Source organism: Heteronotia binoei, chromosome 1 (assembly GCF_032191835.1).
Source record: "Heteronotia binoei isolate CCM8104 ecotype False Entrance Well chromosome 1, APGP_CSIRO_Hbin_v1, whole genome shotgun sequence".
Classification (NCBI taxonomy): domain Eukaryota; kingdom Metazoa; phylum Chordata; class Lepidosauria; order Squamata; family Gekkonidae; genus Heteronotia; species Heteronotia binoei.
Window position 1 is genome coordinate 47,781,377 of NC_083223.1, and position 18,463 is coordinate 47,799,839.

At 41.0% G+C, this 18,463-nt stretch overlaps 1 protein-coding gene across 1 annotated transcript in view; it reads left to right on the forward strand.

Moving 5' to 3' along the window:
- ADAM17 (ADAM metallopeptidase domain 17) overlaps positions 1-18,463 on the forward strand; it is a 36,667-nt gene that overhangs the window by 3,452 nt on the left and 14,752 nt on the right. The window contains exons 2-10 of the mRNA XM_060234058.1: positions 3,577-3,709; positions 4,715-4,848; positions 5,100-5,188; positions 6,930-7,098; positions 8,750-8,880; positions 10,507-10,596; positions 13,357-13,470; positions 14,560-14,704; positions 15,744-15,832. Coding sequence (XP_060090041.1) covers positions 3,577-3,709; positions 4,715-4,848; positions 5,100-5,188; positions 6,930-7,098; positions 8,750-8,880; positions 10,507-10,596; positions 13,357-13,470; positions 14,560-14,704; positions 15,744-15,832 — 1,094 coding nt within the window. The remainder of the gene's footprint in view (positions 1-3,576; positions 3,710-4,714; positions 4,849-5,099; positions 5,189-6,929; positions 7,099-8,749; positions 8,881-10,506; positions 10,597-13,356; positions 13,471-14,559; positions 14,705-15,743; positions 15,833-18,463) is intronic.

An 18,463-nucleotide genomic window follows, 5' to 3' on the forward strand; every position in this document is an offset into this window, starting at 1 on the left:
TTCATTTCATATCAGAGTGTTTTGTTATCCGATGACATAAAATAAATGTGCATAAAGTTCTTGTCACTACTTGTTTATATGTAAGCTTAACTTTATGCCACTCAGTAGTGTTGGATGAATTTGCTTCTTAGCCAGTTGATGTCTATACTGGCTGTAATGTTCAATTAATGAAACTTTTCAGAGCAACAATGGAATTATGATAAATTGGGGAGAAGTTACCTTAGTGTTAAGAGGTGAATTTTTTGTTTTGGTGATGACAACTGGTTACCGCTATATTTAGTTACATGCTACAGCGCTATTTGTCATACCTTTAATCACATTATGAGAAACTGTGACGATGTTACGATTAGCTTCTGTGGTAGCAATAGTTAGAAAATATGGTGACTAAACTCGAAGGCTGAAAAAAAATGAATATGGCTCTTAAATGTTTGGGCTGATGACGAGAGTCAAAGAAAATTGGTCAATGCCTACTTTGTGGGAAGAAAGAAGCAGGTAATTACAGATACAGCTGATAGTGGCAGTTTTTAAAAGAAATCTTTGGAATGGGGTGTGGAATACTTGGTTTCATTTCCTGATGACTGTAGCTCTCCAGTGAAATATCTCATCATCTACTGCTTCTAGGGGAGGGACGGTGGCTCAGTGGTAGAGCATCTGCTTGGGAAGCAGAAGGTCCCAGGTTCAATCCCTGGCATCTCCAAAAAAGGGTCCAGGCAAATAGGAGTGAAAAACCTCAGCTTGAGACCCTGGAGAGCTGCTGCCAGTCAGGGGAGGGACGGTGGTTCAGTGGTAGAGCATCTGCTTGGGAAGCAGAAGGTCCCAGGTTCAATCCCTGGCATCTCCAAAAAAGGGTCCAGGCAAATAGGTGTAAAAAGCCTCAGCTTGAGACACTGGAGAGCCGCTGCCAGTCTGAGAAGACAATACTGACTTTGATGGACCAAAGGTCTGATTCAGTATAAGGCGGCTTCATATGTTCATATGTACTGCTGCTAACACTGCATTTAAAAAGTTTATAGTTTGTGCAGTTCTCCTGTCTTCCTCAGTTCTTTAAAATATGTTTAATTTTACAGTTGCACTAATTCTGCAATCATTATCACAAATACTGACTAGATAGTTGAACAAAGCAGGAGTCAAGTGCACCTTTAAGACCAACTAAGTTTTATTCAGAACGTAAGCTCGAAAGCTTACGTTCTGAATAAAACTTAGTTGGTCTTAAAGGTGCACTTGACTCCTGCTTTGTTCAGCTGCTTCAGACCAACACAGCTGCCCACTTGGATCTAACTGAATAGATTTATTTATTTATTTATTACTTTGCATTTATATCCCGCCCTCTCCGCAAGCGGACTCAGGGCGGCTTACAGTACTACAGATAGGTAGTACTACAGTACAGATAGGTACTACATAAGTGCCGACTGACTTATGGGGACTCCATCAAGGAGTTTTTGGGGCAAGTGACAAGCAGTCGTGGTTTACCATTGCCTTCCTTGGTCTCCTATTCCAAGTTCTGCCTTGACCTGGATAGCCCAGGGTAGCCTGTTTTAGACAGATCTCAAAAGCTAAACAGGGTTGGCCTTGACTAGGATTTGGAAGGGCTACCTCCAAGAAATACCAGAACCATGATGCAGAGGCAGGCAATGGCAAACCACCTCTGAAACATCTCTTGCCTTAACGCCCGCCCCCCCACACACACCAGTCTTGCTCACCATCTAGTGGTGCATAACACTAAAAGAGCTAGAATTTCTGGCTGCCAAACAATCTTAGGTTCTGCTAGCTATACTACACACAATGCCATAATGATTCTTGACCAATGTTCTGTCTAATTTCCCCCACCCTACTGAGCAGAGTTGTTCACATCCTGAGCAGAATATAGCTGTTTTAATCTTATAATAGGCAATGGGCAGTGCAAGACCCTGTGTGGCTCTAGATTGCTGCTGAGTGGGGCTTCTTGTGTTAATGTATGGCCGCTCATGTACACAGCTTAGAGGGAACACTGGTACTGACCAGCAGGGGTTGTTTTGTAGAAAAATAGGTGGTGGAGCTCATTAGCATAACTTGTTAGCATATGCCGCTCCTCCACCAGCCAAAAGCAACCTGTTGCAAGAAAGGCGAGCCCCAGGTGAGTGAGGCCTGTTTGGGCTGGCTACAGATCCAGCCAGCCCAAGCAGGCATTGCTCACCTGGGGCTCTCCTTGGCTGCCTCCCCCCACCAATCCAAAGGCCAGCAAACCACCTGCCACCCAAAATCACATAAGAAGGGTGGCACAGGCTTCTCCAGGGGTTAATGAGGGCTGCTGGGGGTGTGGCAAAACTACTGGTGGCTGGCTGGCTGCCCACTCTCCTAATCCAGAGATTGTTATGCAGCTTCACCTTCTATTCAGTGGACAAGGTAGATGGAGAGGAGGAGGAGGGGGAACCCTCAGAAAGGTTCAGGAGCTGTGCTCCTGTGAGCTCCTGCTGAATCTGAGACCTGTTGATGAGGTTTAAGTTCCAAGATCTCACAAAATCACGCTATACCAAGCCACCTCCCTTCCCAAATACATAGATGCAATAAGGGAAAATTAATGATAGATCAAATTCTTTTTTTTGGGGGGGGGGGGGTAACGTGTCAAACTGTGAAATGGGATAAATCTGATGAATATCTAGCTTTTAAATGTGTATTCAGTATGATCAGTTTCTGGTCTGCATGAGGCCCTATGATCAGTCAGACATATATATCAAGATATGGTATCTTTATGCAAGTAACTTGTTTAAGTAAACAGGGCTTTAACATGAGCTGGATATGAATGTTAGTTCCGTGCATGTTACTTCTACATCAGATCAATTCATCTCCCCATTAGAAAAAGCAGAATCTTTGATTTGCCGTGACTGATAGGCTAGATGTTGTACCCCACTGTTCTTCCCAGTGGAGAGCCAAAATGACTTACAACATTGTTATTTACGTTCATCAATTTTTTACTTTCAGAGCAATCCTATAAGGTAGATTAGGCTGAGATAAAGTGTCTAGCCCAGGGTCACCGCATGGGCTTCCATGACATAGTGGGGATTTGAACCTTTGTCTCTCAGAACTTTGTCTGACATGTTAATTGTAAAAAAATGGAGAAATTAGTTGAGGAATAATGAGAGTCAGGTTTGGTACTTCTGTATTGATGATAGCTAGAATGCTGTTCCTTAGTGGATGAGAACATCTTTGGTTTTCTGCTGAATCACCTGTCTTCCTCAGTATACCAGGTCATAACTTTTGTGCCACAAAATTTGTGAAATTCTCTTTTGGAAATATGGATCTTCTTTGTTATGCCTGCTTTATAGGTGAGAATGAGAGAAAAGAAATTATTTATATGCTTACTTGGGCAAGTGTTCATTTGAAAATACCGAAATAGCAGAAGCATGCTAATTCTGTTACTGTTCGAAGGTTTTGGCTATTTTTTAAACCCTGAATTACTGTTTCAAACTTGCGTTTGTTGAGGTAATGTAATGGGCTATAACTATAAAGTTTGTTGTTCAAGTTGTGGAGAGGGAGAATCCTAAAAAAAAGTTTATGCATTGTTTCTAGTTGTGTTAAACTTCCTCATTTATCTTGCAGAAAGTCTAGAATCTATTCTCTCAGACTATGACATTCTTTCTGCGTCCGATATCCAACAGCACTCCTTAAGAAGAAGAGACCTGCAGCCCGAGTCCCACATAGAGCGACTCTTGAACTTTTCAGCATTTCATAGGTAATAAAACATTAGCAGGCAGATGTGAGCCTTAATATTGTTATCTTATTGAGTATTTAAAACATCAGTATTATTTGGTAGGGATGGGCAAGAAACCGGTTCACGAGCCAAAATTTGGCATGAAGCAGGGGGAAGTGAAATGAATGGATGAAATGGGTGCCAGCCATTTAACTCTTCTGGGTGACCCCCCCCCCTCTTCAGCCATTTAACCCTTAGCCAACCCCTCCCCCTTCTGGCTGTGGCTTGCTGTGGCCAGGAGAAACAGGGATCTGAACTGGCTGGTTTGATTTGGGGCATTTTTGGTACAGTTTGGGGTTTGGTTCAGGGGCTGCCCCAAACTGAAATTTTTAGGTTTGTGCCCATCCCTTAGTGCTTCCTATTCAGTAACAACAGCCTTGCACTGCTCTGTCTGCACAGATCTTCTTGTATAATATAAGATTAAATGACCAATTATGTTACAGAAAAATGGATGTTATTAATATATTCCTTATAAGGTTTAGTTGATATTTTAGAAATTGATAAACATTGGTTTAGAGCGCTGTGTCTATTAGGAATGAAGAGGAAATAACTTTAAGGTCAACATAAGAAGATAAGCCTGTTCTTTGATTTCTGCTGGAAAGACATATACATGAAATGTTTACAGATATCTGCCAGTTAATTGTCTGAACTTCAAGTAAGGCTTCTAGATCTGTGTTAATAATTCATAGGTACATTTTCCTACCTATCCTTCTTAGAAAACCTGGGTATTAAAAAGGAATTGATGTATAAATTACCAGGGCGGGGTGGGGAAACAGTTGTAGCTGCTGATGCAATGTCCTTATTCTGTAACAAACGTTCTTTTTGTTCTCTGAAATAAATTCCACAGGGAGCTGTTAGCAGGCAAATGGCTTTGCATATGTATTATGCATAAGTGCTGCAGTCTTCCAGTTACAGCAAACTTTTGAATAGGTAAAAGTGTTTCCTGAAGTGTGTTTTAATGCTAAATGGAAACAAATTATTTTACAGACGTTTTGAATTATACTTAACATCCTCAGTAGAACGTTTTCCCCAAAACTTCCAAGCAGTTATAATGGATGGCCAAGGCAAGGAAAGAGAGTATCATGTACAATGGCAAGAATTTTTCAGAGGACATGTTGTAGGTGAGTGTGAAATGGGGTGCAGGTGATAAGTGGTAGGCAGAGTAGTACTAATCCGGTAACCTTTTACAAAAACCTCAAATACCTTTAAAAAAAATGGGAGGTGATCCATTTTAAAAGTGCCTATTTAAAATAGTCCTTATGCACCTTTTTTCATCAGACAAGTTACTTGGGTGTGAGGGTTGAGGTAAGTGGCAGTTTGTTTCTATCTAGCAGGAATTAAGTCATTTGTGTTCTCACTCTATTTTAAATAGGTAAGAAAAATTCCAAGGTCATTGCACATATAAGTGAGGAAGACTTCACAGCGAGGATAAATACTGATGCAAAAGAATATAATATTGAGGTACTCCAGTCCCCATTACTAGAACCCGATTCTAGTCAATATAAACATCATTAAAAGAAAATTATATTTTTAGGCTGGTCATTTCATTTTCTCTTGTTTAATATGAGCAGAGGAAGTAAAGGTGAGGTTGCTATTTTTACTGTTTGTGTAAGAAACATGCTCTGTTCTGTGGACCCATATTATGAAGTATGTGCCAAGAGATCATAGATGTGAACACCATTAGAATTGTTTGTTTTTGTAAAATGAGTATAAACTTTTAAAATGAAGGTATCAGTTTTTAATTACTATGTGTAAGTAATTGGACAAGAAATTGGACAATGCCGTAGGTTAGTGAATATCTCTGATCTGAACATTTCTGTTGAGCCCAATGCACTTCTGAAAACTTGTTCTTAGGGGAGGAGGGCTGGCTCCCAGGAATAGCTTGGGTGGAAATGAGGGGTCTCCCATAGGAAGGAGAAATCAGTGAAAAATGTGGGAATTCCAACTTATTCCCAAAGGAAACCTCTACAACAGTAATGCTTTAAAAATGTTGTAGGTGAGTGTGAAATGGGGTGCAGGCGTAAATTGTCTCTTTTAGGACATGATTTACTAATCCCCTCCCTAGTTCTGTCCATAATGTTAAGATCTGGAGAAAAAAAATGATTTTCATAGTTTGAGAACCAGGAAATAATTTTAGTTGGTGCACTAGTAAGTCAAAAAGTGCCAGACTGGGTGGCATTACCTAGTAAATGAATGTTGTAAGTCCACTTTTTCAATTATCTTTGATTTTGGACTGCTTAAAAAGTTGAATAAAAGTCTTCAGTAACACTGTACAGAAAGGTTAGTCTTGAACTTGAAATTTTTATGGACATTTTCACAAAAATGTTGAGGTCAGAATAACTTTTCTGGTTGCAGTATAGTCTGCTGTTGTCAAGGAGACTGTAGCAATGCTTCTTGGAGATCAGTTAATTGGCTGAGGTTACAGACTGTGATACAAATCTTGAGTTTTGTGAGCAGCTTCTTAAATCGTGCAGAGAAACTCAGTATTATTATGTGGTATTGGTAGAGATTTGAGTTGTTTAACTTGCAGTACATAGCACCCTTGTTTGGAAGTTAATCGTTTGAGTATGCTAGGATTAGACTTTAAGACTCTGGTCCTATTCCCTTTTCATTTAGAATTTCTCTGAGACCAGTGAAACCGTGCTGAAATCAAGACTACAAAGGCTTAAGACTTAGGAGCTTCCTGTTTGTTTTTCTCCCACATGGGAACTTCTGTTTGTGCTTTGCTTGAACAGAAGCTGATCCGTGTGCTGCTGGAGCAGCAAAACCTGAAACCATCAGGCAAAGAGCCTTGCTCCATTTTTCTCTCTCCCAGACAAGTTTTGCTGTTGTCTCCTTAGCAAATTTCGGTATCAACAAAGGATTGGGTAAAGACTTGGGCCTTTCCCCAACTTTCTTGTGTTGCTTAACAGAAGGAGATGCAAAGCTGCTGGTAGATAAAACAGCAATTAATATGATTGATTTGTATACTATTTAGACTGGGTTGGCTGGACTTGGAGGACTTAAATATGGCAAGCCTAAATATGTACAAAGAGTCCAATTTTTTTTCTTGTCCAGTTGCTTGTTCAGTGAGGGAAGAAAACCTAAGATTTCTAGGCTTGTATTTAAAAGAAGCATTGCAGGTTCATGTGAATGTGTTAAGTAGAATAAAGTGAGAATAAAAGGGAGCGCAAGTTACTATTTTCGCCTCCTCTGATTGCAGCCCCTGTGGAGGTTTCTTAATAGTTCGAAGGATAAAAGACTTTTGGTCTACAAATCAGAAGACATTAAGGATGTTTCACGTTTACAATCTCCAAAAGTGTGTGGTTACATTAAGTTAGAAGATGAAGACCTGATGGGTACAGGGACAAAGGGCAGTGTATCAAATGAAAGTAAGTACCTAAGTAGCTACAACACATTATTTCATTATTATATACAGGAGTCTTTCTGTTTTTAAAGGAGCAAATTTTTAAAGGAACAAGATTTGCCCTAATGCAGGATGAATTCAGTGACTGACTGTACTGTGACTATTTCAACACCTGTCTTGCATTTTTAAGTCTTTGTCATAGGCCTGCAAGATGGGCAGCCTTCTGTTTCCTTTGTGTGGTGAGAGGAAAGCATTAGTTATGTTCTCCTTGTCCTTCTAAGCAATCAGCTACTGTTACTGCAAGGAACTTGTAGATTTGCTGCTGCCTTTGTGAAGTAGGAGAATACACTTTTAAAACCCCCATCCATCACAAAACTTCACAGTAACAGTTGCAGAAAGTGTAATTTGAGTCAGGGGCAAATATTGTCCAGACACTTCAGTTTATACTATTATAGTTTTTAATCCCATACCCCATTGTTTGGAAATAAAGCTTTGCAGATACTTTTAAAGTAGTTTTCTTGGTTTTGACATGTATGTTTAGCAATCCACTAAAATAAAGTAGAAACTATCAATTGAGGATATGTATTTCTAATCAGAAACTTGGAGAAGTATTATTTATTTATCTAGCCAGTTTGGTGTAGTGGTTAAGTGTGCGGACTCTTATCTGGGAGAAGCAGATTTGATTCCCCACTCCTCCACTTGCACCTGCTGGGATGGCCTTGGGTCAGCCATAGCTCTGGCAGAGGTTGTCCTTGAAAGGGCAGCTGCTGTGAGAGTTCTCTCAGCCCCACCCACCTCACAGGGTGTCTGTTGTGGGGGAGGGAGATAAAGGAGATTGTGAGCCGCTCTGAGACTCTTGAGTGGAGGGCAGAGTATAAATCCAATGTCGTCGTCGTCTTCTTCATCTAAATGCTTATCTTGAAATACTTGACTGTATTTTCCCTTCTGCCTTGGGGATTAAATATGTTTCTAAAGTGAAACATGCACATAACATACCATTTTAATAAAGACATAATCCAGTAGCCTCCCCTCCCCACCCCCATACACAGTTGAAGCTGGTGATAAACCACAAGGTTGGCATGGGCTAGTGTCGGTTCCACTGGTTTGGCTCACACGGGGCCATGAGATAGGACCCCAGAGGTCAGGAACTCTTTAATTCCCATGATACTGGTCAAGTTCACAGAAAGAGGAAGGGCAGGATACTGAGCTCAGGACCTATTCAGGTAGTTCAGACATTCCCAGTTCTCTCCCCTCAGTATCTCCAGCCAAGCCCAGACTCTGTATCCTGTATTATAACAGGCAAATTCCATAGTCACCTCACGTCATTCCGCCTGATAGATTTCTTCCTGTATCTGCAGATAAAAACAGTAATTCTCTTCACATTTGCTGTGTTCAGCAAGTAAAAACAAAACTCAGCACTATGGAAACTATATTCTTTATCATAGGTAAAGTACATATTGTAATCTCTGAAAGTTCCAGCAAGAGGCCCTAGGTTTCATAGGTTTATAATTCTGCTGTACCCCTGGTCTATGTAGACTTGTATTAATACCTGCTTGTGGAAATTTAAGCAGATCAGTGTTTTCATGCATATTATTATAATGTTACATATTTGATTTGACATAAAGGATGTTTTAAACAATGTGGCCTATTTAGCGACTTGTAAATTGTCATCATAGGGAAAGTCTCTCGGCGAAAAAGAGCTATCCCAGATCCCTTCAGGAACACCTGCAGAATGTTAGTAGTAGCAGATCATCGCTTTTTTAAGCACATGGGCAGAGAAGAAGAAAGCACTACCATTAACTACTTGGTAAGTTTATCTGTCTTTTGCCAATTGCTTGAGGAAGCTAGACCATAGATTATTGTACTTTGCTGTAGTTAGAATGCGACTCAAAAAGGTATGAAAAATGTTTAAAGTACTGTTTAGCAAGTGCAGAAGAAAGGGTAATGGATCTTGATTTGTTTGCTTTGCTTATACCCAGCCTTTCTCCCCAATGGGGACCCAAAGTGGCTTACAGTGAGAAGTGTCTTTGTGTGTCTTAGTGGTATATATACTGATAGTATGCAGAACTACCAGGTTGGTTGGTGTTTCATGGGTTTGCTTTATTTCTGATTACCATTAATTCATTTCCAGTCTGAATGTAATTTAATTTGTCATGGCTCATATGTTTCACAAGTACTGTTTTCTCTCTGGAAGAATCTGAGAAAAAAACATGCATTATTATTCTGATGTCCTACAAAGCCTGTGTTAGATGTGATGGAGGGGGGTGGGATCTGCCCAAGTCCAGCTCTTCCACTAGGCAAACTAGGCGGTTGCCTTGGGTGCCGGGAAGGGCAGGGATGCCAAATTGGCCTTCCCCCCTCCCAGTGCTCAAGACAACCGCATAGTTTGCCTCCCCCCCACCAGCCTACTCCCTTACCTTCCACCGCACTTCCCCCCTTCCTTGCCTCTGCTGCCGCCGATCGCCCCTTCCCTCCCCCAGTAGCTTGCCTGCTGCCCTCTTCCTCCGCCCGCCTAGCCTTTCTCAGTAGCCCACCCACCCCTTCCCCCCCTCGCCTGCTGTCCTCTTCCTCCACTCCCCTGGCCCTTCTCTTCCTCAGTAGCCCCTTACCCTGCTCGCCCGCAGTCTTCTTCCTCCGCCCACCAGGCCCTTCCCCCTTCACCTGCCATTCTCCTCCTCTGCCCGACCCTTCCCCTCCTCCTCCCTGTGTGCTTCCCAGAGGCCACCCCCCCACCCAGCGCTTACAGGAGCGACGCGATCCTCCTCCTGTCCTGCTTCAGCAGGTGTTCTTTTACTAGTGAGCAGCAGGCCCCTTCCTGCTGCTTGCTATTAAGAGAACGCCCCCCGAAGCGTGGAAGCAGGAGGATCGCGTCACTCCTGTAAGTGCTGTGAGCGGGGGGTGCAGAGAGCGGGGGGTGCAGAGGAGTGACACGATCCTCCTGCTTCCACGCTTCGGCGCCCATTCTCTTAATAGCGAGCAGCATGAAGCGCGAAAGCAGAAGGATCATGTTAGCGCTGCAGGGTGGGGGGTTGTACAGGGGTGCCCTTGTGGAGGGGGCAGCGGGCAGTCAGTCTGCCTGGGGCGCTATGTGCCCCAGAACCAGGCCTGGATCTGCCTTACATCCTGAACGGAGTAGACAGGTCACTGTTGGTTTCCTTCAGAAAATATGGAAGCCATTATGGGAACAAGGTTTTGTTTGTATCTATGGTTTTCATATTTATTTGTGCTTTTTAGAAAATTATAAGCATAATATGTATGGTTTGTTTTTGTTTGAAAGCATGTCCTGTGGAAGCTCTGATCTTAAGACATATATCAAGAAAGGGTTTTCTTCTGTTTGTATTCCTTGATACATGTATTCAGACATAATCCATGGCATTCAGAAAGCTAATAACAAGAGACGGGAATGGAATAATCCTTTCTTTTCTGTGCATAGATTGAGTTAATAGACAGAGTGGATGACATATATCGCAATACCTCGTGGGACAATGAGAATTTTAAAGGATATGGCATACAAATAGAACAGGTACTTAGATTACTCTTGGGATGATTTATAAACTTTTGGTACTATTCTTCTTTGCTAAGTGTCATTTTGCATTTAATTAGTTTTGTTGAGTTATTTTTTTCAAGCCCTCCCACAGAGTATTACTAAAAAATAGACTGCGATGAAGGCAAAATAGCATCCTAGTGTTTTTGAATGTTGCAGAGTTCCTCCCCCCCCCCCCCCACTAACTAGTGTCTCTCTTCTGGTGTCCTTAAAGCTAGTCTATCCATATATATTTGTCTTTATTCAAGAAAATGTTCATATTGCTTTTCTGGAAAGCTGCTTAATATGACTCTGACATAAAGCAGTACAATAATATCACAAAGCCACAGTATGAAAAGAAGCTAGGGTTTGAACACCATGTGAAACAGCATTCAGCAGCTTGAAATGATAATCATCAAACAGGTCTCAGGCTAGATGCAGACCATACAAATAACTGCTAAAAACGAAACCCCTCAGTTAAAATTCTGGGTTAAGAGAAATGTTGGGGACTGGCACACAAATGAAGGTAAGCTAAATACCAGGCGAGCCTCAAGGCAGGGAGGGTATTCCCGAAGTGAAATTCCACAACTGGAAAAAGCCCCGTCTTTGGTTGCCTCTTGCGTTGCTTCTGCAGGTGGTGGGGCATGAAGAGCAAGTCTTGAGAAGAGGCTCTTATAACTTAATTTTTTCTTTTATGCTGTATAATTTCTTGTGGGGAGAGGTTCATGGAGGAAGGGATGTGATGCAGATCAAGTGTGCCAGACGAGGCATGTAAGGGGCCTGGAAGAACCGCTTCCAGCACTGCTTTCCAAGGTGTCTCTCAGGAACGAAGGGAGCAGAACACATCTCCCTTTCTTTTCCTAATGGGCCTTGTAGCCACGCAGGCACCAACAGGGATTAGAGGAGCATGAGTCATGTTGTCTTCAGCTGCTGGGAGAGGTGCTCCTTCCAGCAGCTGGCAGCAGTAGAGCATGGTTTTCACACTTTTCTAAGTCCTATTGCTGCCAGCAGGGTTAGAACATGAAGGAACTTTTGGAGAAATCTGCCATTTTCTGTGGGAGGGGTGGTAGAGCATGATGCAATGGTTTGGCAGTGTGAAAGAATCCTGCCCTGCTGTCTTTAGCAGCTGAATGAGGTGCTTCTGGGCCCTTCTAAGCATCAGCAGGGGCAGAAAGAGCCACTCTGCTCCTTCCTGTTGGAGGGAAAGTCTGTGTATATGCAAATATCTCTGGAAGGCATCTTGTTCAGGATTCTCCCACAATCCATAGCCAGCCCTGACTGTAGGTAAGAATGATCAAATATAGTTAGCCACTTCTTTATTACAGATTACAAATAAACGGGGAGTGGATAGACTTGAATCAGTAAATGTTACACCTGAAAGGAGGTGTTCCATTATAGTTGACTTGCAAGATTAATTACAAGGAAGAAGAAGAGGATATTGGATTTATATCCCGCCATATACTCTGAATCAGAGTCTCAGAGTGGTCACAATCTCCTTTACCTTCACCACCCCCCACAACAAACACCCTGTGAGGTAGGTGGGGCTGAGAGAGCTTTTACAGCAGTTGCCCTTTCAAGGATAACTCCTACAAAAGCTATGGCTGACCCAAGGCCATTCCAGTGGGTGCAGGTGGAGGAGTGGGGAATCAATCCTGGTTCTCCCAGATAAGAGTCCGGGCACTTAGCCACTACACCAAAGTGTGCAATCTCCTAGTATTTATCAACTCTTCATCACCATTCCACCATCTTGTTTTCCTGTCAGACAAGAAACTAGTGCTTCAGGCATGCTCTAAATATATTCTGACCTTTGGTTAAACAGCCTTCTTTTTTTTCTAATCTTTGCGCTTTAGTGTGTGTGCCCCTGTGAATAGGACACAGAGGCTGCGGTTTTAAGTTGATAACATCATGCAAAAGTGGGGCGCTAATGAGTGTAGATGAGCATGCAAAAGTATCAGTGATCCAGTTCTTTACCAGAAGAAATCCACATGTAATGCTCTTAGTGCAATGCCGTGACCTTTGATTTCATTTGATCTGTCCAACTATACAAGGTTGCTTACACCATCACAGTGTTTTAATTGTTCTTGCCACTGGCAGTCTTGGTCAGTCATACCTTTTGTCTCTGTCTGTATTAGTCATTATCTGCCTATGTTCTAAACTTCCTGACATAACCACAACCTTTTGAATGAAAGCTGAGACTTGTACTTCAGTGTACAATGTCTTTGTATAAGTTCTGTCTGATACAGAGCCTGGGCGACTAAAATGAGAATCCTTTGTACAGCATTGAAATGGAGCATTGACTTGGAAAATGTTAATGAGATGGTGCGCAGCTCTAATTTGCTATGTGTGTAGAATTTTCCTCTGTGGTAGTTATAAAGTAGATCGAGACTTCAGGAACCTTTGCTAATAGAAAGCAGTCTTCTGCAGTGGCTGAAAAGTTTTAGCATGGCAAGATTTCCTTTTACTGTATTTACCCAAGAGGAAGACAACCCTAAATATAAGATGTCCCGTCTTCCCCAAATAATGCTGCATACAAAAAAAATGTATTAGTGGACATAACTGTTAACTTGTACATGAATGTAAGACACCCCTCCCCCCTTTGAGATGGAGTTCCTGGTTAAAAACCCCCAACAACCTCGCCTTGCATTTGAGGAAATACAGTATTTTGTAAGGTTGAAAGGAGGCAGGCTATTTCATAGATTTGCTGTCACTTCCTTGCTTAAATCTCCCCACATTAATCTGTTAATTTTTTCTTAAATAAAGATTATTGTTCATAGTGATCCTCAGAATGTATCCGCTGGGGAAAGACATTATAACATGGCAAAAAGTCAGCCAAATGAAGCGAAGGATGCTTGGGAAGTAAAGGACCTGTTGGAGGTAGGCTGGGTGTTTTTCTACAGTATTATCATTAACCACGCCATTTATAAGCAAGGCACAGGGCCTGTATGTCTTGATTCAGTCAAGTGCTGTAAAAACTTTAACAGACGCTAGTGGGGAATTGAGGTTTCCAGGTGATCAAGTGTGAAAGATACTCCGGCTTGCTGTGCTCTATCCCCTATCCAGAGGAATCCACACAACCAAACCCTGCACCACTGGGAACATCATAGTGATAGCCCCTGTGTCTTCCCCTTTCTGTTGAGCTATGGAGCTTTCATACACCAGAGGCAGACAAACCTAAAACCTCTGTAACAAGGCAGGCTGAAGCGGAAGGAGGCACCCAGTGATGTCTGCTGGTGGTGCTGGTTGTCAGAAGCCTAGTGATAGATGGAGGCAGTAGATGAAGAGGTGGGAGAGATGCATGCGTTTGTCACAAGATGCCGGAGTATGGCGGCTAAGGAGCTTGCCCTTTGGGTGATGACAGTTAACTGAGTGTTCTGGATATGCAAGTACTGGATTACAAAGATTTGATTGTCTATGACTGTGGAAATGTAAGTTACACAGGGAGAAACATGCTTTCAGGGGAATATGTTTAAGAGCTTATTTTAGTCTGGGGAATCTAGAAGACTATGCACAACAATTAATTGCAAGATATAATTAATATCTTTTATTTTTAAATAATTGCCTCCACTGTCTTAGAATGAAATAGGCCAACATTTTTTACATTGCAATTTGTCATGCCTTATATTTTCCTCCTCTTATTACTTTCTAAAACGGTGGCAAAAATGTTTCTGGTCATATCAAGTGTGGTGTAATTAGCTCCACAATATTCATTTCACATAAATCTTTTGAAGATGTTTTTTCTTTATTTTTTTTTTTTGAGATTTTTAACTTACTTGGTTTTCAGTGACAACTGAAATTTATTTGTAGAGAAAGCATTTCTTCTGTCATTACAGGAGGACGGGGTGGGTAACAACTAGTTAATGATGGTGAACTGAAATCTGTCTAGTCTATTGATCTGTTGTTGCTAAGTTATGAAGTAAATATTTTCCCTTCATTAAAACATGTTGGCATATCTGTTCCACACAGCAATTCAGCTATGATATAGCTGAGAAGGCAGCTCATGTGTGCCTTGCACACCTCTTTACATACCAAGACTTTGACATGGGCACTCTTGGATTGGCGTATGTTGGCTCTCAAAGACAAAACAGCCATGGTGGGATCTGTCCCAAAGGTAATACTTTCTCCCTTGTTTATAAGGCATGATTTTTCTTCTTCTTGATTCATTCAATGATGCAGAAGTGCCTGAAGATGAAAATAAAACATCCAGTGTAGACATTTTCAGATCAGTTCATTATCACAAAATTGACCCTTGAACCAGATTTCTTTGTGTGAGTAGAATAGGGCACAAAGTAAGCCTTTACCAGCCAGTACTGAGCACCAGAAGGAATGTGGCTGAAGGGGTGGTACAGGATAAAATTGGTGGTAGGGTACAAATGAACTAGCTTTCACCCCTATAGCAGGAGTTATTTGTACATGAGGAGATAATTTTGATTCTGTAGCCTAATTGTTGTTTTTTTAAATTAAATTGTATATTTGTTTCTGTTAGCCACCTTTGGCAAATTCTAGAGAGAGTGGGATATAAATCTTTTAAACAGTCAATAAAGAAGTCTTATTAAAGGGTTTGTAGGTGTTCTCAATGGTAACATATACATTATAGATTGACACAAACATGTTTTTTATTATTATTTTATCCTCATTTATTATTAAGACCATGATGCTAAACATATTTGTTTCTTGCTCAGATGTTTATAGTCTTGCTTCATACATCTGGCAGATTCTTAGAGCAATTCTCTGTCAAAATTAGAAGAGTGACAATTTTTATTAGACTGTTTATATCTGGCCTTTGTGGCTCAGGGTAGCTACTGACAAATGACATCCACTGTATGAATATGAGCTGTACTGCACATACAGTTCACAACTGTCTGGTTGTACTGGGAGAAGAAATTGGTAGGAGTGCAGAACAAGAGAGGCAGCGTGATTCCATGTCATAGAGAGGCCAGTGAATCCTCCTGCTGTCATCCAGACACTTCTGCCACCAGGCACTCATATCCTAGATTAACAGTTCGTCAGAGACTAATCTACCAGGACAGTGTAAATTGAAGCTCCAAGTCCTTTGAGAACTGAAGAAGCAGAGTTTCTCATGCAAATGCTGTACAAATTAACGGTGCAGCCCTATAACTTTGACTTTATGTGCTCTCTTATTCCTGTAGCATATTACAATGCAGCTGCTGGGAAGGATGTCTACCTCAACAGTGGCTTAACCAGCACAAAGAACTATGGCAAAACTATCCTTACTAAGGTATAGTTAAAAAAAAAAGTGGGTATTTTTCCAGCATGTGTTGGCTTTAAGTTAATGTCTTGGAGCCTATCTTTACTGTTTATCTAGCAATATCTGGAGTGCTGATATGTTGCATCTTCTGATTAGCTGAACAAAATTTCTCTCTTTAGAACTAATTGCCTGCTTAAGGTCAGAGAACCTGATCTGTGTAACAAGTATTTATATTGCCTCCTACAAAAGCTCTGGGTCTCAAACTGGGACTTGAAAACATTATTAAGCAGTAGATTCATATCATCATTTTAACTAGTGTTGAGCATTCTTTCGCCCCCCCCAATAAACTTTTATTATTAAACAATAACATTAGCGTTTTACACTTTTCTAAGGAGTTCAAGAGTTATGTGATAATTTATAATCCATAGATATGACATTGTGTTCACAGAATAGGAATATATCTTATTATAGAGTAACAATTGCCATAAATGCAAGGCATCTATAACATTAGGTGTCTCAGTGTGCTACTGTAGAAATTCCAAAATTGGAAACCATATTGCTACAAAATCAGATTGATAATTAGTTTTTCATTGATTTTGTGATATCTAGTTTTGCCACAATATGCAAAATCCAGAGATTTGAGATTGGGGTCTTATCAAGCTTCTATTTGCTCTATATTGGCCATCTAGCTGCAAACAAAAGTAAGGCGATTGTTTTATGTACCACTTTAGCAGCTTTTATTTCTGGTCTATAGTTTAATAATAAGGATTCCGGAATCAAGTTAACTTGGTGCTTTGTAAATATATTAGTGTTGAATGTTGAGTCCCTGTGTAGAAATGCCTATGTCCATTCATTCCCTGCTGGATTTGTCTGACTGTCTTCACTTGCCCTTGAACTCTGATCACCTTCCCTAAAAGGAGTGAAGATGGGTAGTTGCCATGCTGCACTGAGTTTCAAGGGAGTGGTATTACTATGACAGCTTTTGTTGGTCTTGATGACTTTTGGATTCAGAGACTGATGATAGGAAGTGAGCTAGAAGGTGACAGACTATCCTTTGACTGCTTTCTTGTCTCTCCATAGAGACAGCGGTAATAGTGAGCTGCTGTATTTATCTTCAGCTTGATGATATTTGGTCTAGCTGGTGGAAATGTAATGGTGAGGGATTACATTTCTTAGACTGGCGCTGTAAATTAACATTGCACAGCACTAACAGTGCCATACTAAGCAGAGTTGTGTTCTTCAAAGTATATTTTTAAGCGGGTTTAGAAAGATGTAACTGCTATGGATTGCACTGCACAGCTAGCTTCAGAAGTCATTTTCTTCTATCAGTATCATCTTTCAGTATGTTATCTCTCTGGCATGCTATAATCTGCATGATGCGGGTTAGCCTGATCTTAGTTCTATGCAGTTCTTTTCAAGTACTGTGACAATAAAGCCCAAAGAACAATGAATGTCTGAAAGAGCTTTTTGTTTCCTTCCCATTAGTGTTGAAGTGATCCTTTAGTTCAAGGCAATGGCTCAGAACAGCACAAGGAATACAGGGTAGTGGTGTTTCATATGGGATAGGGTTTTCTTGTTGTGATAATCTCCCAGGTTGCTCAAACCCACTTTTCCTCAAAGCATAATTTGTTTGCCTGTTGTCTTGCAGGACTTGCATGGCATAGTTGCACGAGGTGGGTGCTGGAGTGAGAAGGGAATGCCACTCTAGGCTCCCCACCCCATGCAGCTGTTTTTCCACATGGGCATCGTGGCCCCAGTAATGATTTTTCTGAGGGTTAAAAGGGTTGCAGGACCAGACAACAACACTGGCAAACCTTACATTCCATGTCTGGGCAGTTTTGGAGACAGGAGAGGAAAAAAGTGGGGGGAGGAACGAACCAGAAAATCGAGTCTGGAACCAAAAGGTTGAGTAGCTAAAAAATTAAAATGAAACTATTAATTAAACAGTGCGCAGAATCTTAGGATTAAAAACTACCTATGTAGAGTACCATTAAAAACTCCAATTGTAGTATTCCGCAACAAGGTGAAGTTGCACATCCAACAGAGAATCACAATAATGGTTACACGTGTGTATTAAGCAAAGGATCCAATGCGTTTTGGCTGTGAGGGCCTTCTTCAGTGGTCAATATTACACTAACACACACATAAAACTTAACTATATTAATGTTAAAAAATCTTGTTCAGGCCAGGCAGCTTGTCCTGAAGCTGATAAAAAAAAAATACTGATATGAGGAAATTACAGCTGCTGACTGATAACAGAATATGTTTTTACAAAAAACCTTTATAAAGAATGGTAGCTACTTAGACTAAAAATGTGACACTCCAAATAGTGGTTATAAATCTACATAAACTGAGGAGCCTTCACTCATCAGAGATGGTAACAAAGGACTACTATTCTGTAAATAAAATCAATGGCATATCACAAAGTACAGTTAAATTTGAATGTTAATTAAGTAGCAGTATGCCTCAATAAAAGTCAGAAGTATTCCTAGAAGTTTACATATACGGATCTGTCCTGGGCTGTAGTTAAGTTCCCAGTGTGTGTTCATGTGTAAACCAGAGACCAAAGTATTCAAAGAAAAATAAAGGGAAGTGTAATATAGGTGTTAGAGGGGAGGAAGGATAATGCAATCCTACTGCAGGTTGTGTAACCAGGCTTCA